Consider the following 24,812-nt stretch of genomic DNA (forward strand, 5'->3'; position numbering starts at 1 on the left):
AATTTCAAATAAGTGTGTTTCTCTCAAAATAAATGTGTTAATTTCAGGGATTCTCATTAGTTATATAAACTGCAATACTTTTAAAGTTATTAAATATTAGATCAAATTACTTTCAAATCAAACTTTAGACATTGCACGCCATGACTTCGTGGATCAGGAATATTTTGCAGTGTATAGTGACAAACAGGTGTTTAGTAAAGTGCTGGGGTATTTTTTGAGATCTTTAGTGAATTCCTCATGGTTTTGTGTTTTAGCTGAGATGGAGTACTGTGAGAAGATTCTGCAGCGTCTCGTCTTCGCCAAAGAACCATCCAAAGGTTCCTGTGATTTTGTTGGCCATCTGCTCAGAAGAAAGCATCAAGCCGTTCAGACCGAGGCGAAAGATGAGAAACTGGAGTCTTCTTGCAGATCAACCAATCAGGCACCATTGAGTAATTCCACAAAGACGTCATCCACTCCTCTACCACCACCACCACCACCACCTCCTTTGCCGAGTATGGTTTCTCCTCTCCTCAAAGCAGGAGCTGGACCACCTCCTTTACCAGGAGCAGGGATGCCTCTGCCGCCTCCTCCTCCTCCTCCTCCTCCTCTTCCAGGGATGAGTTTTGGAGTTCCACCACCACATCCTCTGCCAGGAATGGGGCCGCCTCCTCCTCCTCCTCTTCCAGGGATGAGTTTTGGAGTTCCACCACCACCACCACCTCTGCCAGGAATGGGGCCTCCTCCTCCTCCACCTCCTCCAGGTTTTGGTCCCCACTGCCCTCCTCCTCCTCCAGGTATGGGTGATGTGATAGCGGCCAGGAACTTCCAGGCTCTCGGGCAATCTTTCTCCATGCCTGTGAAGACCGGCCCTCAGCCCACCCTCAGGATGAAGAAACTCAACTGGCAGAAACTGAACTCCAGAGCAGTTACTGGTGAGAATTCGCTGCAATCAGAAACAATCTGCAGATCTTTTTTTTTATTACTATTATTATTGATATTATTCAGGGGAAAACACAAGTTGACCAACATGGATATTATGCCTACAGCAATACAGAGTCCAACCTAGTCTCAGAATGAATTTTACTTTACATTTTTGCAAACTGACTTCTACGTGCCACGTTTTACGTTTCGCCGCAGTTTCGTGGTGAAATGAACAGTAGAGGTGCTACAACGACTGTGCGTTTTATTTACTTTCACACAAATCACGACTACAATGGCTGGTTATGACTTTATAAACGCTTATTTATATCCAAACACTTTTACTATAACGCGTCATTTGAAAACTATACATTTTAATGCTTGTATTACAGACACTCCTACATTCAAAAAATTATTCGTAATTGGTTAGCTTGCACGGTTGTTCATCTGAGAGAGCGATGGACTTTGGATTCGGTCGACCGCGGTTTGAAATCACTCAAACACGCGAGCTGACACGTGAGACGAAAGTGTCATAGAAGCAACACGAAATGACGTGGTTGCTTCAGAAAATGTTATGTTTTGTTTTTGGACACTATCTGTTAGGTTTAGTTAGGGAGGGGCCTGGGCTCAGCGAGTACTGATGCTGACTACCACCCCTGGAGTTGCGAGTTCGAATCTAGGGCGTGCTGAGTTATTCCAGCCGGGTCTCCTAAGCAACCAAATTGGCCCGGTTGCTAGGGTGGGTAGAGTCACATGGGATAACCTCCTCGTGGTCGCTATAATGTGGTTCTCACTCTCAGTGGGGCGTGTGGGGAGTTGTGCGTGGATGCCGCAGAGAATAGCGTGAAGCCTCCACACGCACTGTCTCCACGATAACGCGCTCAACAAGCCACGTGATAAGATGCGCGGATTGACGGTCTCAGACGCGGAGACAACTGAGATTCGTCCTCCGCCACCCGGATTTAGGCGAGTCACTAAACCACCATGAGGACTTAGAGTGCATTGGGAATTGGGCATTCCAAATCGGGGAGAAAAGGGGAGAGAAAACCCCCCAAAAAAGTTTAGGTTAGGGAGGTACGTTTTACATGTTACGTCTGATTATGACACCATTTCACTTGCTTTTGGTGCCCCCTGCTGGACATTTCACTAGGAAAGTGCAGCTAAATGTGTAATAAGGTGCATAATTTCGTTTGGCAAAAATGTTGCCATGGTCACGTAATGTTAATGAGACTAGGGTGAAAGAATGACATGGTTACAAAATTGTGACCATGTACAAGAAAGGCATCAACCCTGATTTCAGGTTCCATAATATTCCAAAGGTTTTACATAATTTCCTTCGTTAAACAGCAACTGTATACAATATAACCTGTCACCTTATAAATCTTAAGTAAAATATACTTTGCATTTTACTTAACAGTTCAGTAAAAACAGAATGAATGGGTTTAGTGTACTCTGTCCATTTACTCTAAATCAGAAAAAAATGAAATCAATTGAAATGTTACCCAAATATACTAACAGCATATCTATGAGAACACAAGACCAGAACAACATTTTTAACAGCAGTTAAGGGTTCAAAGCTGTTTGTAAGCTTCTGTCTCACGTGTTTGTTGTTCTTTCATAGATGGTTCTTCGATGTGGGCTTCAGTTCCAGCTGATTCCCCGTTGGAGCTGAATTACAGCAGCATCGAGCAGCTCTTCTCTCTGCCAGTGGCTGAATCTAAAGACAAAACCCCGACTGCACCTGTCAAGAAAGAGCCAAAAGAGGTAAAACCATGGCCGGGTGTAAGGGGGCCAATGAGTTTCCTTGTGCCCCCCAGAATATTCTGATACTCCCTAGCATGGTCAGGTGGCGAAATGAAAGATCCTGTTGCCCACCCTAAAGATCAGAATGCATATTTATTTATGATTTTCTCAAATTTTCAGATTTCATTTATTGATCCCAAGAAGAATCTGAATCTGAACATATTTCTGAAGCAGTTTAAATGGTAAGTTCAGATGTTTTGGAGATATAGCTGTTGATCCTGTGGCTGGACATTCACACGTTGTTTGTTTTGCTTGTTTCCCTACCGTACAGTTCCAATGAAGACTTTGTGGCAATGATACAGAAAGGTGATTGTACCAAATTTGACATAGAGGCCCTAAAACAACTTCTGAAGCTACTCCCAGAAAAACACGAGGTTAGATCACCTATGAAGCATTTAATCAATATGAGAATTCAGTTTGTTTTTCACCCAAGCTTCATTCATCATTCATGAACTATGTTTTTATAGCATATTTGTAGTTGACTCTGCATATTATGCTGGGATACTAGTATGTATTTTACATGCTTCACCTTTACCTGTAGTCTTTCTGTGCCTCCAGATGGACAACTTAAAGTCCTTTCAAGGAGATCCAGGGAAACTGGCCAGCGTTGACCGCTTTTACCTCTTTCTTCTGGCTGTTCCATGGTAAAGTTCCTTTAATTCGTCTTATACTAAAGTGTTTTAAAGTTACTCATTAGATGTGGAGTGTCATTGATAATCAGTCCCACCATGATTTCGCAGCACTTTCTTGATTTTTGCAGCAAAATGACTGAATTTGCTGTGACCGGACACTAGGCATCGCATATAGGACATTGTTATTTCAGCTAAAATACGGGATGTCCCGGCTAATATGGGACGCTTGGCAACACGATGTGGAGATGATCGAATGTCGGCTGTGCAGTTGTAGATGTCTCGACTGCATCAAGCTTTTCAAGCACTTGTTTTGCCGCTGTCAAGCACTGAGATAATCGATCGGATTACCTCATACTCATGGGTTTTGCCAACTAAAATGGCAAGCTACCACAAATAATGCGAAGAGTGGTTGAATTTGCTTTAATCACAAAATCCTGAAGGGACTGGATAAGATACATGAGAGAACAAAGATTGTTTGGGGTTCTAGTTTGTTCATTCCTCTTCTTTCTCAGTTATCAGTTGAGGATTGAGTGCATGTTGCTGTGTGAGGAGACGCTGTCGGTTCTCGATATTCTGAAGCCCAAAGTAGATCTGGTGGAGTCAGCCTGTGAGAGTAAGTACAGTACATCCTGAATGTCACAATTATGGATGCTTTTGTGACTCTTAAGTGAGTTTGCTGACTTTAAATGTAAGCTCATGAAGTGTGTGTTGTCCTCCACAGGTCTCAGGAAAAGTTCTCTGCTGCCCAGTTTCTGCAAGCTCATTCTTGATGTTGGAAACTTTCTCAACTATGTAAGGACATGGCAACAAAATCAAAGAATATAAATGGTTCTGTAACAGTAGAATGTTTCATTCATTGTTCAATTTTTTATTTTTATTTTTATTTGTCTGTTTTATAAAAGTGTTTGTCCATGATTTTGCATGCAAATTCCTTGGCCGACTGAGGACTGCTCGTTTTTGAGGGATACACCCAGATATATTGTTTCTCCTGAGCACTTCACGATTTACAGTGACTTCGTTCCTCATCTTAAAAACTTTTCCTTTCATGCCAGGGAAGTCACACAGGAAATGCTGAGGGATTCAAGATTAGTTCCCTGTTGAAACTCACTGAAACTAAAGCAAACAAGAGTCGCATCACCCTCCTTCATCACATCCTGGAGGTACTTCAGAACACTTTCATGTGTCTGAATCATTCTAGAATACTAGAACTTTTTGTTCATTTAAAGTTAATTTCATAGCAACACCCTAGCAACCACAAAACAACATGCTAAACATACAGACCACATAGCAATCCCCTGGCAACCACCCAGAACACTATAGTAACCACATAGCAACATGATAAATTCCACCCAGAACACCCTATCGACTGCCTAACAATGCCCTGGAAACCACCCAAAACACCATAGCAGCCACATAGCAACATGATACCTGCCAGAACACCCTATCCACCACCTAGCAACCCACTTTCAACCACCCAGAACACCCTAGCAACCACAAAACAACATACTAAACATCCAGACCACCTAGCAATGCCCTGGCAACCACCCAGAACACCATAGCAGCCACATAGCAACATGATAAAAACCTGCCAGAACACCCTATCCACCACCTAGCAACCCCCTGTTAGCCACCCAGTACAAAATAGCAACCAAATACCATGATAAAAACCACCCAGAACACCCTATTGACCACCAACCAATGCCCTAGCAACCACCCAGAACACGATAGCAGCCACATAGCAACATGATAAAAACCTGCCAGAACACCCTATCCACCACCTAGCAACCCCCTGTTAGCCACCCAGTACACAATAGCAACCAAATACCATGATAAAAACCACCCAGAACACCCTATTGACCACCAACCAATGCCCTTGCAACCACCCAGAACACCCTAGCAACCACCTAGCATTCAAGATTAGTTCCTGTTGAAACTCACTAAAACTAAAGCGAACAAGAGTCACATCACCCTCCTACATCACATCCTGGAGGTACTGCAGGACACTTTCATCTGACTGAATCGTTCCAGAATACTAGAAAGATAGGTTTTGTTCAAGTAACGCCGTTCCATACCTGTATGAGCCTCATTTTGTTTACCACAGAAGAAAGTCATGCAGGTTTAAAACTATGAGGGTGTGAAAATGATTAACTATTCCTTTAAACTGTGGGTTGATTGACATTTTAAACATCATGGATTTGTGGTGGATGAAATGGATCTTGTGATTTCCAGGAAGCTGAATTAAATCACCCAGAGCTGCTGAACCTTCCAGAAGATATTGAGGCGTGTGAGAAAGCAGCCGGGTAAATTATTCCACACATTTCTGCTGTGTGAGTGTTGAAATGACAGTGCTTGTTCTTTGAGTGGGTGTCACAAAACCAGCATTATTTCTTAATAGTTCTGTGTTTTTATTCTTTCAGCATAAATCTGGAATCAATTCAGTCAGAAACAAATGCTCTTCTGAAGAGATTAAAAGATGCAGAGAAGAAAGTGTCTTCATCGGTTGAAGATGTGAAAGAGCAGTTTTCAGGGGTCATTGAGGTACAAATGCTTCTGTACTCTAAAAGCTTTGATTAAAGGATGTGAGACACCCATTTAAACAAGCAAACAGAGGACATAACCTTTTACCAGCTCGGTAATCTTATTGATGTTGAATGTTTCTGTAGAAGAACGTGATGTTGTGTAAAGCTCTGGAGGAGCGTTTCTCAAACGTTGAGAGCCATAAGGATGATCTGGCTCAGTATCTGTGTGAAGATGTTTCTCAGCTCTCACTGGACGAACTCTTCAGCACCTTCAAGACCTTCCGTGAACTCTTCCTGAAAGCCTTAAAGGTCAGTGGGATGCTTCAATGAAATCTATAATTATAGCTCTGCTGGAAAACAGCTTAAAGCAGACTAAGGTGGTTTGCTGGTCTTTCAGTCTGGTCATGCTGGTCTGTTGGCTGGTTTTGGGCATTTTTTTGGATGGGAGACCACCGAGACCAGAATATCTTTTGACTTAAGCCTCTAAGTAGCCATTTAAGCAACCTCTCACAACACCTTAGCAACGGTTTAACAATGTATTAAAGCTACTCAAAACATCTTAACAACCACTTAACGCCTGAGCAACCAAGCAGAACACCCTAGCAACCACACAGCAATATGCTAAAAAACACCCAGAACACCCTATCAACTATCTGGCAACCACCCATAACACCCTAGCAACCACAACCACCTAGCAATGCCCTGGCAACCATCCAGAACACTCTAGCAATAACACAGCAACATGCTTAAAACTACCTAGAACACCCTCTTGACCACCTAGCAACGCCCTGGCAACCATCCAGAACACCCTAGCAACCATATAGCAACATGCTTAAACTCACCAAGAACACCATATCTACCACCTAGCAACACCTTGGCAACCACAACACCCTAGTTTAGTTTCCCTAACCATTAGCTGATTGTTGAATGAAAGGGCCTTGCATGACGGCAACATGCCAAAGAACACAGACCACCTAGCAATGCCCTGGCAACCACCCAGAATACAATTGTAACTGCATAGCAACATGCTTAAAACCACCCAGACCACCCTGTCAACCACGTACCAACATGCTAAAAACCACCCAGAACACCCTATTGACCACATAGTAACACCCTGGCAACCACCCAGAACACCCTATCGACCACACAACAACCTGGCAACCACAACATCTAGTTTAGTTTCTCCAAATATTAGTTGATTGTTGTATTAATGGGTTTTGCATGACGGCAATGTGCTGAAGAACACAGAACACCTAGCAACACCCAGGTAACCACCCAGAACACCCTAATGACCACCTAGCAATGCCCTGGCAACAACCCAGAACACCCTAGCAACCACATAGCAACATGCTAAAAAAATACCCAGAACACCCTAACGACCACCTAGCAATGCCCTGGCAACCACCTTGAACACCCTAGCAACCTCAAAGCAACATGTTTAAAATCACCAAGAACAGGGGGCCTGGGTAGCTCAGTGAGTAAAGATGCTGATTACCACCCCTGGAGTCTCGAGTTCGAATCCAGGGCATGCTAAGTGACTCCAGCCAGGTCTCCTAAGCAACCAAATTGGCCCAGTTGCTAGGGAGGGTAGAGTCACATGGGGTAACCTCCTCGTGGTCGCTATAATGTGATTCTCACTCTCAGTGGGGCGCGTGGTGAGTTGTGCGTGGATGTCGCAGAGAATAGCGTGAAGCCTCCACACGCGCTATGTCTCTGCAGTAACGCGCTCAAGACACGTGCTAAGATGTGCGGATTGACTGTCACAGACGCGGAGGCAATTGAGATTCATCCTCCACCACCCGGTTTGAGGCGAGTCACTACGCCACCATGAGTCCTTAGAGCGCATTGGGAATTGGGCATTCCAAAATGGGGAACACCCTATCGACCACCTATGAATGGATTTCGCATGACGGCAACATGCTGAAGAACACGGACCACCCAGCAGCTGCACAGCAATATGCTTAAAACCACCCAGAACACCTTAGCAACCGCATAGCAACATGCATAAAACCACCCAGAACACCCTAAAGGCCACCTAGCAATGCCCTGGCAACCACACAGAACACCCTAACAACCGCATATCAACATGCTTAAAACCATCCCGAACCCCCTTGCAACCCCATAGCAACATGCTAAAAACCACCCAGAACAGACTATCGACCACCTAGCAATGCCCTAGCAACTACAACACCCTAGTTTAATTTCCCCAAACATTAGTTGATTGTTTAAATGGGTTTCGCATGACAGAATGGTCAGTAAATATATTCCACCTGAGAGCTGCAGTTCAGTTGTTTCTTGTGGCAGGAAAACAAGATCCGTAAAGAACAAGCTGCTAAAGCTGAGAAGAGGAAACAGCAGCTCGCAGAGGAAGACTCCAAACGACAGAAAGGAGAAGGTGGAAAGATTAGTGAGTGTTTCATTCAGAAACCAGTGACGTCTACATTTCTTGTATGAAGACCAATAAATAGATTTTCAACCATCATTGTGACTGTAATGACGCATTTCTCATTATATTTAATGGTGATTCTCGTTAAGAGTAATTGTCACAATTGCAATATAAAATACTAAAATGCAATGATTTTATTTTAAACACAAAACTGTACAACAAATACTTAATTACAATCATGTATAAATACTTGCATTTTCTCATTAACATCCATGGAGAACAGATTAAAGAATCACCCGTATTTATTTTTCTGTTTTCCTAGTCCGAAGAGGACCAGTGCCACAGGAGGATGGTTGCATCGTTGACCAACTCTTGGCGGATATTCGAAAGGGTTTCAGTCTGAGAAAGACTCGTCCCAGGTGCGAAACGGAAAGTGACCCTTCTAGTGAAATACATAGGGAAACGGGACAGCCCGGTAAGAACGACCAGCTGTCAGGCTCTCCACTGCCGCTCCAGTACAAGAGTCTAAAATGCATCCATGTTTTCTCCTCTGCTGTCTATAGTGACCGAATTAAAAGGGGTCATATCATGAGGAATCAAACTTTCCCTTCTTTTGAAATACAAGAGTTCATTGTACTATTAAAACATATGGTAAATTCTTTGCTAATTTATTTTGTCTATTGGGTGATCATTTCAGTCACGGTGAAATAATTAGAACTAGGATAGATACTTTTATTCCTAAACAGCTCATGAAATAATAAGAGTAAAGTGTGTGAGCTTTGTGCTGTTTCTGGCTGTGTGGAGCACCTGCAGCTCTGCAGACCCTTCTAATGAATCCCAATGTTAGAAATGGATCATTTCAGTGTGATCTGAACAGTTTGAGCAGGACATTTCAGCACAGACCGTAGCGCAGCTTCACGAAGAGTCTCTTACGGAAGGATACAACAGTTCAAAACTACAGTATATTGAACCCGACACAGCAAAGCACTGTTACTCATTTCACATGTGTAAGAGTAAGGGAGGAAGTAGTGAAATGGTCACAATAAATGTGCTTATTACTGATTTTGGTGCAAAAACCTTGTATAACAGTCTTAGTCGACCTCAAAATGACACACTGTGTGAAATGACCCCTTTTAAAGCAGAACTGCTTGATTGAAATTTAGCACTAGAGGTGAAAAATCAAGTGTTTAGACTTTTGGTATTTGCTCACGCCCTGCTGTTGGACCAATCATTGGCGGTTTACACCAGTATGCGCCGTCATATTGTGTGCAAATGGTGAACTTAACAATTAATACGTAATTGTTAACAAACTTGCATGTAAATTAATGCAAACCGCATGTACATGCTGTAACTTGCAAATGGGTAGTTGGCATCATTTTGTGATTTTATGCTCAAATTTACGTGAATGTGAAAGTGTACATTTTAGGTGCTGTAACTGATCTCAAAAATGTTTTTCCAACACTTATCACATTTATGCCTTCACTAGTTCATTTTAAAATGGACTTGCAGTGGGACTAACACATTTTGTAAATATTCTGTGTAGTCTCGCGATGGGATCATGTAGTCTCTGTCAAAACTGCATATGTAATAACTGAAGAATTTAAAAATATCTCACCGCAGGACATTTACTCAACTTCATGTCAATTACCCAAACTGTAAAGTGCATGCAAACTGGCAGTACATCACGTGTAGAACCTACATTTTTAAAGTCGATAGTCTGCCAAAAAAGCGCTAGCATGTAACATAATGCTTCACTCCGCTTTGCTTCATTCTGTCATTTCCATTTTCTACTCAACGACACGCTCTTGTGTTCTTGAACAAATCGATTTCTTCTCATTTAAAACAGCAAGTGTCAGGTCTGTAGAAGAAGTTGGATCGTCTGCAGGCGTAACATCTCGACCAGCCCTGGACTCTACTCCAGAAGATCCAGTCAAAGATTCTGGCACAAATCCTAGAGGTAAAGCAACCTCTTTGGGTGACTGTGACGCAAACACCAGCCCTCAAGATGCGAAGGAGCCTCTGTCAAATTTGTCTACGGAAACAACCACCACCGCCATCGAACCACCACAGAACCCCTCGGTGAGCTCCACGTCCATGGAGAACTCTTCATTAGATCCACCAGCTCAGGAACTAACTGCAGTAGATCAGTCTGATGCACCGCCCAGCTGCCTTACACCAAACAATACAGGTCGAGAACAAAACCAGAATCAGAACAACATCAATCCTGTGGCCGATGATTTGACTCGTTCCACCCCAGTACAGAAAACTGACCCTTTAAAGTCTGCTTGTATTGACTCAAACATAAATGGTGCTTGTGCAAATACTGGCATGTTGAAGACAAGTCGAGACTGTTTTGATGACCCGCTTCAGTCGAGTAATTTGTGCGCAGATGGAAATGTTAACGAGTTGTCAAGAGTCAGTGTTGTGACGCGGGAGGCACCTGATGAACTAGATGGAGTGAGTTCACAAGCCCCGCCCAATCCTGCTGTAGGCCCCGCCTCTCTGAAATCCGAGAATAAAAAACATTTCTTCCAAAGAAACAAAAAAAGCATTAAAGAAGGTAATCTATTTGTGTGTCTAATAAAGATCCCTTTTTTTTCAGCACTGCTGTTTGAATTTGAAGGTGTTCAATGTGTTTTTAAAAACCTTTTGCAAATATTTTGGTTTGCAAGTACAGAAAATATTTTGCTATTTATTTATAGTGAATATTTACTGTTTTTTGTATTTTATGAAAATATTTTTTAATATATATATATATATATTTTTTTTTTTTTTGTTTAACATTTATTTTTTTCATGCCAAGTGAAGCTGCTGGGATGTTTCTAGAAAATCTAATTTTGTAATCCCACAGATATTTGGCTAATAAGGTGAACCTCATGAAACACGTCTAGGTCACATTTCACCCTAAAAAGTTTTTTAGGATATGTATAAATAAATACATACACATGTTTGTATCTAAAATATTTATATATATATATATAATACATATACACACACACAAATATATGTATAGTGTGTGTGTGTGTGTGTGTGTGTGTGTGTGTGTGTGTGTGTGTGTGTGTGTGTGTGTGTGTATTTTATATATATATATATATATATATATATATATATATATACACACACACAATATACATATATTTGTATATGTGTGTGTGTGTGTGTGTTTATATAATATATATATGTACATGTATATGCGTGTGTGTGTGTGTAACAAAAATATTTATGTGTGGGTGTGCATGTATATAATGTGTATTTATATGTATATAGATATATATATATATATATATATATATACACACATATATATGTGTATATATGTATATACACACACAAATATATGTATATAGTGTGTGTGTGTGTGTGTGTGTGTGTGTGTGTGTGTGTGTGTGTATGTATGTGTATATATATATATATACACACACACACACACATATATATATACAGTATATGTGTATATATGCTTCATATTCTTGAAGCAATTATTATTATTTATTTTTGTTTTTATTTATGACATTTCTTGACAGGTTTCATGAGATTCACCCAATAAACATTTTGGTGGTGAATTGTCATTGTTGTCTTTCATAATGACAATTCCAGAAAAGTATTTTAACACCCATTGCTGCTAACTTTTACATCTTTTCTGCTATATAGTCGTTTCCCTTTACTGGCGTTTGTGCTATACCATAATTGTGACGACTCATGAAATGAATGTCAATTATTCTTTTTCTTTGACTCTGAAGTCAAGGGTAACGGGGGGAACAGACGCTCTAAAAAGGCATGTGTGTTGCAGTAAGGTAGGTTAAACGTCTCTGTACGAAACTAACTGGACCGTATAATCGTCCGTTACAACCCGGCTATAACCAGTCCTCTCTAACACGTGTTGACTTGTCATACATTTTGTTAACATTCTTTCTTGGCATCAAACACATGGGAATCTTCCTATAACCTGGGTGCCTGTGTTTTGACCCTCAAATAAACTTTCAAAATCTTTTATTTTATGAGAACTGTATGCAAGCTGTGTTGAATCATTTGATTGTGTAATGTGTTCTTCACATCAGTTCAAGCTTTGCTTGTCTGTAATTCTAACCAGCATTTTAAAGATGAATCTTCATTGTCTTAATTATAAAAATGATTAAACTCACCAGTCAAGTGAATAATAATCAAAATATACATCTGCTTATGTGCACTAACTGTAAGTGTTAAAGGTATGTAAAGATGAGTTATGTGTTCTGCTTGTTTTGACTCTTGCCTGCATCATCATGACTATCACGATGTTAATGCATCTGTCTGTCTGTCTCTGTTAAAGCAAGAAAGATAAGCAAAGCAAAGAGTTTAGAACCCGGTCTAGATGTGCCCGCTATCAAAAACTACATTCCAATATCATGAAGTGATGATGCAAGTTTCTAAAAAAAAAAAGGTGTTTGGAAAAGTTTGGCTTGCTTCAGTCTTTTCCCTGAAATGGATGCAAGACTGATTTTTCTTTGATCCATCTGCATTCTCCTGAAGGGATAGTCCATAGTCTAAAGAATGTACTTCATGCTTCAATCTGCTCATGGACATTTTTTTTTCACGCATTGCAGGAAACTCCAGGAAAAGGAGAACAAAAGGAAGAAGGAAGAGTTGAGCGCAGTCTTCTTCTGATCCTGTATTCCATCGGCTTTCCTTCAGTACTCTCAGGATATACGGACTGACCCCAGATCAGCAGCACACACAAAACTACTGTTACATCAGAAGACCTGTTTATGGTGCACTTTGACCAAATACACATTGTGCATTTGAGTTTGGTTTAAAAAAATATATATGTATTTTTAAATGCTAAATCTATGGCCAAACTATATTTTAAATATATGATGCACCAACAAAATTTGCATTCAAGAATGTTTAAAATTTTGAGTTATATGTAGAGAAGAGAGACTTTTGGATGGTAATTGTGTGTTTCTCAAAACCTTTAAGATTCTTTACTCTTTCTGAAACCTTTAAAATGCTTAACTTGCTGTTAACTATTAATATTGCTCTGAATGTTAACTTTATATAGGCTATCATAAGATTCATCATGAAAAGTATTAGTTCATTCTTATAATATCAGTTCTAGTATTATTGTAGAGAAGATATCTTGCGCTTACATTTAAAGTGGACTATGACTTCAGTATCTTTATTTCATTGTGTCTTTAATATTGATTGTCAGTATTTGTCATGCATATCAAGAATATGAGGATAAAGAAATATATCTATATAATAAAATGCACAATCAGTGTTTGTTTAGGTTTGGTTTCATATGATTTCTTTCATTTAATGAAATGCATTGAAATTTGCATTTACTAGAACAAGTCAGACGTTTACTGTCGCGTATAATCAGTATTGATTGCACCAGCTGTTGATAATCACATGCTAAAGAGTATAGTTTGTAAAGGGTGTATTTCAGACACGTGCTTTCGTAACTCTATCATAGCGCATTAGCTGCGCATGCGCACGTCTCAGGAAAGGCGTTTTATTTGGCACGTTAGGTGGTGTTTCCTCCAGGGGGCGCTTGTCGGCTCAGAAACTGGAATCGCCTATAGGTCACATTTAAATCTAAGGACGGTTTTTGTCCTAATGGAGACATTTGTGCACTGTAAACTATAATCTTTTCAATGCTTTATTTATACAAGATGCATACATTGAGATAGAATTAGAATTACTCTCAGCAATCTCTATAAAATTGGTTATTAAGAATGTCTGAACGAGTCAACATCAAGGCCTGTGATTGGTCCAGCCTTACTGGCGCTGAGAAATGTAACATATACCACGTGACCACGCGTTCTCCGCTGTTGTAGCCGCGGACTGGACAATAATTTACCCCTGAATAATACTACTGAAAAACTAAATAATGAATTGAAAATACTCAGTATAGAGTTAAAATAGGGGGAAAAATACTAATTAGACCCATCGTACCTGGCCAATGAGATTCAACTTTCAGGTCGCAAATCCCCGCCCATTTGTGTGAGTCTGAGGCGCGCGGTTGACAGCTGTCATTAGTTCATTCCGCTGCGGAGAGTTCAACATGTCTTCGAACAGGTCAGCCAACGACCGCAAGAGCTTCACGAACCCGCCTTCAGTCGCTCTTAAACGGCCGCGAAACGACTCAGGGAACAAAGTGACGGTAGTTCTGGGCGCGCAATGGGGAGATGAAGGCAAAGGAAAAGTTGTTGATTTATTGGCAACGGAGTCTGATATCGTGTGCAGGTGTCAGGTAGATCATTGTCTATTATTGAACTATTACATGGAATAACTGTCATAACATAAATGTATCTTAATAATTAAATAATAAGAATTAAAATATAATAAGTAAAATCCAACATTATTAATTAATTATTAATTTAATTAAATATTATTTAAATAATTAGAGTACATTTATTTTATTAATAGGTTATTTCGTATAACCAATATTATTAATGCATATATAATTACTATATTATAAACTAGACAAATATAAACTTCTATATTGTTGTTAAATAATAAGTTTTAAAAATAATAAATAAAATACAACATTGTTAATTAATTATTCATTTAATAAAATATTATTTAAATAATTAGTATACATTTATTTTATTAATAGGTTATTTCGTATAACCAATATTATTAATGCATATATAATTACTATATTAGAAACTAGACAAATATAAACTTCTATATTGTTGTTAAATAATACGTTTTAAAAATAATAAATAAAATACAACATTATTTATATTCAGCAATAATAGCAATGCTATTTGAATATGTAGGCCTAACTATTATATATAATTATTATTAATTTAATAATATATTATTTAAATAATTAGTGTAAATGTATTTTATTAATAGGTTATTTCGTATAACCAATATTATTAATGCATATATAATTACTATATTAGAAACTAGACAAATTCAAACTTTTTTTATTTTTTTTTATTTTATCCCCTTTTCTCCCAATGTTGAAATGCCCAATTCCCACTACTTAGTAGGTCCTCGTGGTGGTGCGGTTACTCGCCTCAATCTGGGTGGCGGAGGACAAGTCTCAGTTGCCTCCGCTTCTGAGACCGTCAATCCGTGCATCTTATCACGTGACTCGTTGTGCATGACACCGCGGAGACTCACAGCATGTGGAGACTCATGCTACTCTCCATGATCCACACACAACTTACCACACGCCCCATTGAGTGTGAGAAACACTAATCACGACCACGAGGAGGTTACCCCATGTGACTCTACCCTCCCTAGCAACCGGGCCAATTTGGTTGCTTAGGAGACCTGGCTGGAGTCACTCAGCACACCCTGGATTCGAACTCGCGACTCCAGGTGTGATAGTCAGCGTCAATACTCGCTGAAATACCCAGGAAAATTTAAACTTCTACATTGTTGTTAAATAATACGTTTTAAAAATAATAAATAAAATCATTATTTATATTCAGCAATAATAGCAATCCTATTTGAATATGTAGGCCTAACTATTATATATGATATATAATTATTATTAATTTAATAATGTTTCATTTAAAAGATTAGTATGAATGTATTTAATTAATAGGTTATTATAACCAATATTATTCATGCATATACAATTGCTTTATTAGAAATGAGGCAAATCCAAACTTCTATCTTGTTTTCCTGGAGATACTAGTGTTACTAGAATGCCAAAACTGTAGTATATGTCATGCACGTATAGAAATAAGAGCAAAGTAGTGTTTATTGAACTGTCGTTAATTTGTATTAACGTATTAATACTTATATTTATGGAAGAAAAAAAACGGAGAAAATGCAGATATGTTGCATTTGTGCAATAGAATATACTGCATTATTCTTTGTTTGTGTTTACATTGAGGGTGTGTGCTCTGTGCCGTTTAGTTTTGACTATTTGAATTCAAAGCCGTGGATGAAACCAAATATTTAGGATAGCTGGGACCAAATGTAAAGAAAGAACCATTGAAAAACACAAATGGATTGAATGTGAATATTGGGATGTATACTTACAGTGTCTATGGTGGTTCTGGCGCTGTTTAATGTATAGTCATAATAGTCCTTTTCAATCACAAACATGTGTTTTTAAAGATATCAGATATGTAAAACTACAGTTCTTTAAATTTCACTCTTGTACAATGAGATATTGGCCCTGTGCCGCTGTTTGGGTCTGTCTGGACCGCACTAAATGTCAGTCTAAGAATTTCGCCCGGCCCTCAGCTGTACTCGGGTCACATTCCCAGCGTTACTGGACATGTGAGAAGGGCACGACTCGGGCGACAGAAGCCCACTGCCAGAGCAGTTCTGAGTTCTGGTTGGGCTGTTCTGGGGGTTTGTCTTTCCATTGCACACATCTGTTGTAAAGGGCAAACCGAGTCATTTTTCCAGGTTTCCCCTCCGAAGAAAATATGATTTTAGACATGGCAGCAAACTGTCCCATAGGTCTCATTCAAAATGACTTTGATTTGTCACTTCACAGGGAGGAAATAACGCAGGTCACACAGTGGTGGTAGATGAGAAAGAATATGATTTCCATCTTCTCCCCAGTGGAATAATCAGCACCAAATGCACATCATTCATCGGTGAGAATAAAGAGTTTGTAGTCCAATGCACAGGAGTGATTTTGGCTGAGAAATGTGCTGTTTGAGACAGTAACTTGGTGAAGTGTGTCATTTTTACATGCCTAGCACGTAGAAGATATTCTAATAGTAGTACGCCGACACAGCAACATTGACAATAGTGAGTTTTTTGGCGGGACTATCTGTTTGTTTGAGCAATGCCAGACGGTGGAAGTGTTCGGGAAAGCATCATTATTTTGGAACAGAGCTGTTTAGCCGTGACGTCAGTTTGTAGGCAAACCCGGAAGGCTAATTCACCATGGGTTCCCACAAGAATTTCCTATGGGATTTTTGAAATATGAATAAAATAAAATCTGTGGTGAAAGTGACTTGAAGAAACTTTCACGTTTTTGTACTATAACATAAATTACACACAGTCAGACCTCAGTCGTGGATTTTGAAGCCGTTGTGTCTTTTAAAAATGCATGTTGCTAACCCGTCGCTAAATAAGGACTACAACAATCGTCCATTTTGTAAAGCAAGTAGCTCACGTGCTGATGGGAGTTGTAGTCCTTAATTAGCATTGTGATAGAAACATGCGTTTTTAAAAGAAAATGTAGGTACATTTAATAAATAATTTTATGATTTACAGATTTAAGTTTAATTAAAAAAATGATATAAGTGTATTAATTGCATTTTGTTAAACATTACATTTGTTATGAAATTGAAACACATAAATCTTAAAATATTTTTCGAGTGTATGACGGTGTGTAATTTATGTTTTAAAGCAAACCATGAAAGTCTCTTCAAGTAATTTCAACTACAGGCCATATTTTACTCATAAATCTAAAACTCAGGGAATTCCTGAGGGAACCCATGGCTCGGAAATGCTAATTGTCTTCCGGGTTTTTAGACTACGACCTGAACAGCTCTATTTTATGATGGCATTGGTGCGGAAATCACACATTTCACCTTTATGCCACTGTTTTGAGTATGATCAGGTCTAATATTCTCAGAGATTAGTCAATTCAATCCATGTTATTTCGGGTGTCTCTCTGCAGGTAATGGGGTCGTCATTCATCTTCCAGGACTATTTGAAGAGATTGACAAGAATGAGAAAAAAGGTAAAAAGTCTTTATTGATTTGTTATGATTTTGTACAAAATCACAGGTGTTTGATGACAGACTCATATAATGAAAAAATCACATTCACTTGATTAATTTCACAAATTCTTCCACATCTGGCTTCAAACGCACAGGAATATTGTTGTTTTTGTTTCATCAAAGGTTTGAAAGGTTGGGAAAAAAGACTCGTCATCTCTGATCGAGCACACATAGGTAAATAATATACAGGTACGCATGTTACGGAAGTTTTCAAAATATAAAATGGGAGTCTGGGTATCTCAGCGAGCTTTGACGCTGACTACCACACCTGGAGTCGTGAGTTTGAATCCAGGGTGTGCTGAGTGGATCCAGCCAGGTCTCCTAAGCAACCAAATTGGCCCGGTTGCTAGGGAGGGTAGAGTCACATGGGGTAACCTCCTCGTGGTCGTGATTAGGGGTTCTCGCTCTCAATGGGGCGTGTGGTGAGTTGTGCGTGGATTGTGGAGAGTAGCATGAGCCTCCACATGCTGTGAGTCTCCGCGGTGTCATGCACAACGAGTCACGTGATAAGATGCACGGATTGACGGTCTCAGAAGCGGAGGCAGCTGAGACTTGTCCTCCACCACCCGGATTGAGGTGAGTAACCGTGCCACCACGAGGACCTACTAAGTAGCGGGAATTGGGCATTCCAAATTTGGAGAAAAAAAAAAAAAAAATATATATATATATATATATATATATATATCAAATAGGATTATTGTGGTCAGGGAAAACCTGGAAATATCTTGTAAATGGAATTCTGAATTTGGCCTAGAAAAGTACAAACAAAAAAGTCACCTGTTAAAAGGGAAGAATTTTTTATTTTTATTTTGTTGACTCCTATTCACAAATCAAAGAATGTAATGGAATGCGTTGTTGTTGTTGTTGTTGTTGTTACAGTCTGTGTATTTTTCTTGCTGCTATTTTGTCTGTTCGTTTATTGTTTTCTTTTCATAATCTTTTTGTTTTTTTGCTATCAATGCAAAAAATAATTTGTGTACAAAAATAAATAAATAAATAAAAACAATATGTATATTAAAAAAAAACAACAAATAAAAAATTATAAAATTATAATAAAAAATTAAAAAATTATAATAAAAAATTAACTCCGCTCTAAAATATTTAATTGGCTAGAAAAGTCATGGAAATGTCAATGAAGGTAATTAATCTAAAGGTGTTGTGATGGAATATTATAAATATAATGCGCTCACAAGTGCATCTGTTTCTGTCAGTGTTTGATTTTCATCAGGCTGTTGATGGACTTCAGGAGGTGCAGAGACAAGCTCAAGAGGGCAAAAAGTAAGAACAGGTGTTTTCTTTAATTTCAGCAACTCATTTGAACCGATCAGGGATGATCTGACCATATGGAAAATTTTATAGTGAATTAAAAATGAACTAGACTATAGTTTGTATTAGGCCATCCCATTTATTCCTATTCATGTGTAAAGTACTATATGTGCTAAAAGTACTGCCTGTTTGTTAATGTCTGCTCACCCCCTGTATTTTTGTTTTTATAGCATAGGAACAACTAAAAAAGGCATCGGACCGACTTACGCTTGTAAAGCTTCACGCACTGGACTTCGCATATGTGATCTAATGGCTGATTATAATGAATTTTCCACCAGGTGAAATACTCGAGATACGTTTATACTACTGCAGTGATTATGTGAAACCTAACTCTCTGTTCTGCCCTCCTGAAGGGTGAAAAACCTGGTCCAGCAGTATCAGTCGATGTACCCCGCTCTTAAAGTGGACGCTGACGGTGAACTGAAAAAGCTAAAGGTCAGTTAAACCGAGACTCTGCGCTCTGTGCAGGCAGTATGGGGCTTGTGCTCGCTGATCAGGGTGCTCTCTTCTCATTTACAGGAGTATGCAGAGAGAATAAGACCCCTCGTCAGAGACGGTGTCTATTTCATGTATGATGCAATTCACGGACCCCCGAAGAGAATCCTGGTAGAGGGAGCTAATGCGGCCCTTCTTGACATTGACTTCGGTGAGGACAAACCACACGCTTCAGTGTAGCACTTGGAAAGATATCGTACTTAAAGAGTTGTATGTCTTCCCTCTAGGAACGTACCCATTTGTGACATCATCAAACTGCACCGTGGGTGGCGTGTGCACCGGTCTCGGCATCCCTCCCGCTTACGTCGGAGACGTGTATGGAGTATCGAAAGCGTACACCACCAGAGTCGGGATAGGGGCCTTTCCTACAGAGCAGCTCAATGTAAGAGATGTGTGTTTATATAGCCTGACTTTTGACTGTCGACATAAAGTCAACATGAAGCAGCGCTCACAGTCCATTTACCTTCACATTTTAGAATGAAACGGAATTTCCAAACAAGAAAAAATAAATGGAAAACCGCTCTAAGTCCTTGTGGTGGCGTAGTGACTCGCCTCAATCCGGGCGGCGGAGGATGAATCTCAGTTGCCTCCGCGTCTGAGACCGTCAATCCACGCATCTTATCACGTGGCTTGTTGAGCGCGTTACTACGGAGACATGGCGTGTGTGGAGGCTTCACGCTATTCTCTGCGGCATCCACGCACAACTCACCACGCGCCCCACCGAGAGCGAGAACCACATTATAGCGACCACGAGGAGGTTACCCCATGTGACTCTACCCTCCCTAGCAACCGGGCCAATTTGGTTGCTTAGGAGACCTGGCTGGAGTCACTCAGCACACCCTGGATTCAAACTCACGACTCCAGGTGTGGTAGTCAGCGTCAATACTCGCTGAGATACCCAGACCCCCAATAATTAATAAATGTTTTACTTTAAATTGCCGCTTTCGTCCAGGGCTCTGATGTTGTTTGAAATGGTGGCACTCTCCCGTGACGTTCGTTCCTCTGTTGTAAATAAGCAACACTTCCGAATTCTCGCGTGAACTCGCTGACGCGCTTACGTCACACGACAGCTACGTGATGCGTCAACTGCTGGCAGGACGTTTAAATTATCAGTTTATTTTTTACACAAACTTATCGATTTGCTTCAGAAGACATTCATTGATCGACTGGAGTCATGTGGATTACTTTTATGCCGCCTAAATTTGACTTTTGGACCATCAAAGTCCTAGCACCCGTTTACTTGCATTATGTGGTATTCAGAAATACTGTATCAGACCACTAGATAGCCCCATTGACCAATCAGAATGGAGTATTCAAGAGAGCCGTATTATAAATATTGATAAGAGCGGGCCTGGGTATCTCAGCGAGTAAAGACGCTGACTACCACACCTGGAGTCGCGAGTTCGAATCCAGGACGTGCTGAGTGACTCCAGCCAGGTCTCCTAAGCAACCAAATTGGCCCGGTTGCTAGGGAGGGTAGAGTCACATGAGGTAACCTCCTCGTGGTCGTTATAATGTGGTTCTCGCTCTCGGTGGGGCACATGGTGAGTTGTGCGTGGATCGCGGAGAGTAGCATGAGCCTCCACGCGCTACGTCTCCACGGTAACGCGCACAACAAGTCACATGATAAGATGTGCGGATTGACGTCTCAGACGCGGAGGCAACTGAGACTTGTCCTCCGCCACCCGGATTGAGGTGAGTAACCACGCCACCACGAGGACTTAGAGCGCATTGGGAATTGGGCGTTCCAAACTGGGGAGTAAAGGGGAGAAATAATAAAAATAATAATGTTGATAAGAGCTTTCACACAAACTTATGAACATTTGGGATAAACGGATGAACCATTTAAACATTCAGTCCCAGACACAGAGCTACAGATTCATTTCCCGCTGTGTTTGCTACAGGAACAGCAGTTTGTAATCCTTCTAAATGAATTTCTTTGATGCTCCAAGTGATAGTTACAAATGCTCAGTACAGTTTTGTATCTGATGATTTTACTTCATGTGCACTTTTGGGTTGGAAAGTTCATGTATATTAAGTTTAAAAAAATATTAAAAGATGTAAATCAGGTCTTGTCTATTTTAATAAGAAGTGAGGTGTGTATTTAGTCAGTTTTAGGTCTATCTCTGACCTGTGTTTCTCTCTTCAGGCTGTAGGTGAACTGCTACAGACCAGAGGTCATGAGGTGGGCGTGACCACAGGCAGAAAGAGACGCTGTGGTTGGCTGGATTTGGTTATTCTCAAATATGCGCATATGATCAATGGATTCACAGCGTGAGTTTTAAATCGCACGTATAGGACAACAACAACCCAGTGATATTTTTGTTAATGAAAACTAAAACAAAGACGTTATGAAAACATTGTCGTTAACCGAAAAGAAACGAACGTGGTTGGAAAAAAAATATACTTTTTTCATAACTCCAAAAACGAACTAAAACAAAATAAAAAATGACCTCAAATGACTTTTAATTTGATACAATTTGAAACATTTACAATCTGCCTACAGTAGACATGAAAACGTAATAACACAAGATAAATTTAACGACGTTAAGCCTATTTCAATTATATCAGTATGCTTTAACTTTGGCCGCAATAAAATACTAAAACAAAAAAGAAAATTGAATTTGTGCAATTGTGCAGTTTCAGTCATGTTTAATGGTTGCTTTCTGTTTTTTTGTAGCATTGCTTTGACTAAACTGGACATTCTTGATGTCTTGGATGAAATAAAAGTGGGCGTGGCTTATAAAATAAATGGCAAACGAGTCCCATATTTCCCAGGTAAAATCATCTAGAAATCACAATGCAATATAATAAACTCAATACAGCGCCGTGATGTGACTATATTCTCCCATACTTAAATGTATAATGCTTTAATGTGTTTAACCTATACAGCTATTCACGTTTTGACATCAGAACGTGGATCATATTATGATTTTTTTAACTTTCTATCTTCCACAATGAACAAGAAACATCTTGTCTGAGGTGTAATAATGTAAAGTATTCTCTCTATTCATCTTCTGGCTTTTCTGTACGTTTAGCCAACATGGAAGTTCTCCAGAAGGTGGAGGTGGAATATGAGACTTTTTCCGGATGGAAGACGGACACTTCAGCCGTGAGAAATTGGAACGATCTTCCTCCTAAAGCTCAGAACTACATCCGCTTTGTGGAGAATCACATCGGCGTTCCTAGTGAGTCATTCACGCATACAGTATATGCCAGACAACATTACTCCATACAGTAATGCAATTCCTCAATTAAACCTCATGTTTGCATTCTCTTCACAGTTAAGTGGGTTGGTGTTGGGAAATCCAGAGAGTGTATGATCCAGATGTTCTAGATCATGAATCAGAGAACCCAGCGGTCCATTCACAGAATGTTTCTTGCCCAGAAATTCACTCTCACTGTTCTAAACGCAACAACGACTGCGCTGACGTCGTCCATCGCTGCGTATCTGCAGATTATCAGCACAATGGGACGCTTGTTTTTACTGGTTGACATTCACTTATCTATAAAACTCTTTGACAAGTGAAGCTTTACTTGATAGAAGATAACTAACTGCCCTCTCAATGGGTGTTTATGTCCAGGCATTATTCTGATCTCTCCCTCTGTCTATCAGTCATATGAATTAATGCTGTTTGATTGTTTACACCAATGTTTGATAGAAGTGGCATTACTTTGTGTTCTGTGGAATTGCACTCCATAATTTCCTTCATTTAAACCACTGAAACTTTACCAAGAGTTTGTTGTTTATTTCATAATTCAGTCTCGTGAATACAGGTTTTGGCCAGGTTTATTGATAGGTTTCTGCCTGATGATGTTTCCTAGCGTTTTGTCTGAAGTCAGATATAATTAGGTTAGACAGACCATTAGCTGTGTCAGAAATAGATACAGACGGAGAACATTCTGTTCCTCTGATCTATGCCAAGATGATCTGATCTCAAGAGGAACATAGTGCCATTAAAAACCCCAGACAGCACAGAAAACACTGTCTGCAGAAGTGAACTCTGATACATGAAGTAAACCTGACTACAGACACTGCAGACAGGGCCGTAGCTGGGTATTCTGGGGCCCCTGACTGTATATTGCTATTCATAAATACAGTTTAGAATTTGTTGTGGGGCCCCGCTGGACCTGTGGGCTCCTAGAATCATTGCCACCTCTAGCTACGGCCCTGACTACAGATAAAAGTCAATTAACTAACCAACAAAACGGAGGTGGGTGTACATAACCAGCTAAAATATTTTGAGGATAATTTTCTCCTCTGGTATTTTTGACAACAGCCCTGCCCTTCAAATCTGAATGATTTATTCCACTGTGGCATTTCTTCAGAATTTTCCATGTCATATTGAAAACCCATTGTTTCAATTTTACAACATATGTTGCCCAAAATTACTACAAAGCAAGATATGAATAAATAAAAGGATTTAAATACTGGTGGCTTCCAAAAATACTTTTAACCCTTGAGCGACCTTCGGGACATTTTTTACTTTTTTATTTTTGTCTTTTTTTTATCATTTTGGTGTTAATGCCAACGGCATACATTTAGCCAAAGGTGTGTATTTTTTGGGGGGATTTTGATAATTCAACCTCAGTTCCTATAATACATCTATAATACACTGTGTACACAAAATAGTTACACTCAGGACCTTCAGGACAAAAATGTCCCCATTGAAACCCATTAAAACTGCAATATTTGATCCCAGTGCCATTAAAGCATAAAATCATGAGTTCTATGATATTATGCTTTCATTCCAGAGCCCTGGCTTCAGAATTTACATTTTTAATATTTTCCACCAGATGGCGCCATTTTTCTCATGTTTAGCCTATGGCACAAATACATCCTTTTCCCCTATTCTCTGTTTGCTGTATTATAGAGCACTGCAGGACAACTGAATAAATGTTGCAGCTAAAATTGTGTGTGTGTGTGTGTTGGTATGGATGTCAGAGTGTGTTCTGTATGTGTGTATTGAGAAATGTGTGTGTGTGTGTGTGTGTGTGTGTATGTGAAAAGCAACAGTGGCATCATGGAAACAAACTGGCATTTAAAGGGTTAAAAT

General features: G+C 39.7%; 2 protein-coding genes across 3 annotated transcripts in view; both read left to right on the forward strand.

The window, feature by feature from the left end:
• Positions 1-13,502, forward strand: part of LOC127410686 (inverted formin-2-like) — a 36,285-nt gene extending 22,783 nt beyond the window's left edge. The window contains exons 8-23 of one of the 2 annotated variants that reach the window (XM_051645848.1): positions 255-914; positions 2,522-2,664; positions 2,824-2,885; positions 2,975-3,077; positions 3,262-3,347; positions 3,848-3,948; positions 4,057-4,127; positions 4,388-4,495; positions 5,565-5,635; positions 5,753-5,873; positions 5,999-6,163; positions 8,159-8,261; positions 8,563-8,715; positions 10,087-10,800; positions 11,981-12,034; positions 12,821-13,502. In XM_051645848.1, coding sequence (XP_051501808.1) covers positions 255-914; positions 2,522-2,664; positions 2,824-2,885; positions 2,975-3,077; positions 3,262-3,347; positions 3,848-3,948; positions 4,057-4,127; positions 4,388-4,495; positions 5,565-5,635; positions 5,753-5,873; positions 5,999-6,163; positions 8,159-8,261; positions 8,563-8,715; positions 10,087-10,800; positions 11,981-12,033 — 2,714 coding nt within the window. In that variant the 3' untranslated portion in view covers position 12,034; positions 12,821-13,502. The remainder of the gene's footprint in view (positions 1-254; positions 915-2,521; positions 2,665-2,823; positions 2,886-2,974; positions 3,078-3,261; positions 3,348-3,847; positions 3,949-4,056; positions 4,128-4,387; positions 4,496-5,564; positions 5,636-5,752; positions 5,874-5,998; positions 6,164-8,158; positions 8,262-8,562; positions 8,716-10,086; positions 10,801-11,980; positions 12,035-12,820) is intronic. The other variant, XM_051645849.1, reaches the window with a different exon arrangement.
• Positions 13,503-14,256: 754 nt separating this feature from the next.
• Positions 14,257-23,487, forward strand: LOC127410719 (adenylosuccinate synthetase isozyme 1-like). The gene is made up of 13 exons (XM_051645915.1): positions 14,257-14,469; positions 16,693-16,795; positions 17,833-17,895; positions 18,058-18,108; positions 19,146-19,212; positions 19,431-19,538; positions 19,614-19,695; positions 19,780-19,906; positions 19,983-20,137; positions 21,905-22,029; positions 22,436-22,533; positions 22,794-22,943; positions 23,040-23,487. Exons 1-13 carry the CDS (start codon positions 14,281-14,283, stop codon positions 23,090-23,092), a joined length of 1,371 nt encoding a protein of 456 aa, XP_051501875.1. The 5' UTR covers positions 14,257-14,280; the 3' UTR covers positions 23,093-23,487.
• The last annotated feature ends 1,325 nt before the right edge of the window (positions 23,488-24,812 follow it).

This window comes from Myxocyprinus asiaticus, chromosome 20, assembly GCF_019703515.2.
Source record: "Myxocyprinus asiaticus isolate MX2 ecotype Aquarium Trade chromosome 20, UBuf_Myxa_2, whole genome shotgun sequence".
NCBI classification, from domain to species: Eukaryota; Metazoa; Chordata; class Actinopteri; order Cypriniformes; family Catostomidae; genus Myxocyprinus; species Myxocyprinus asiaticus.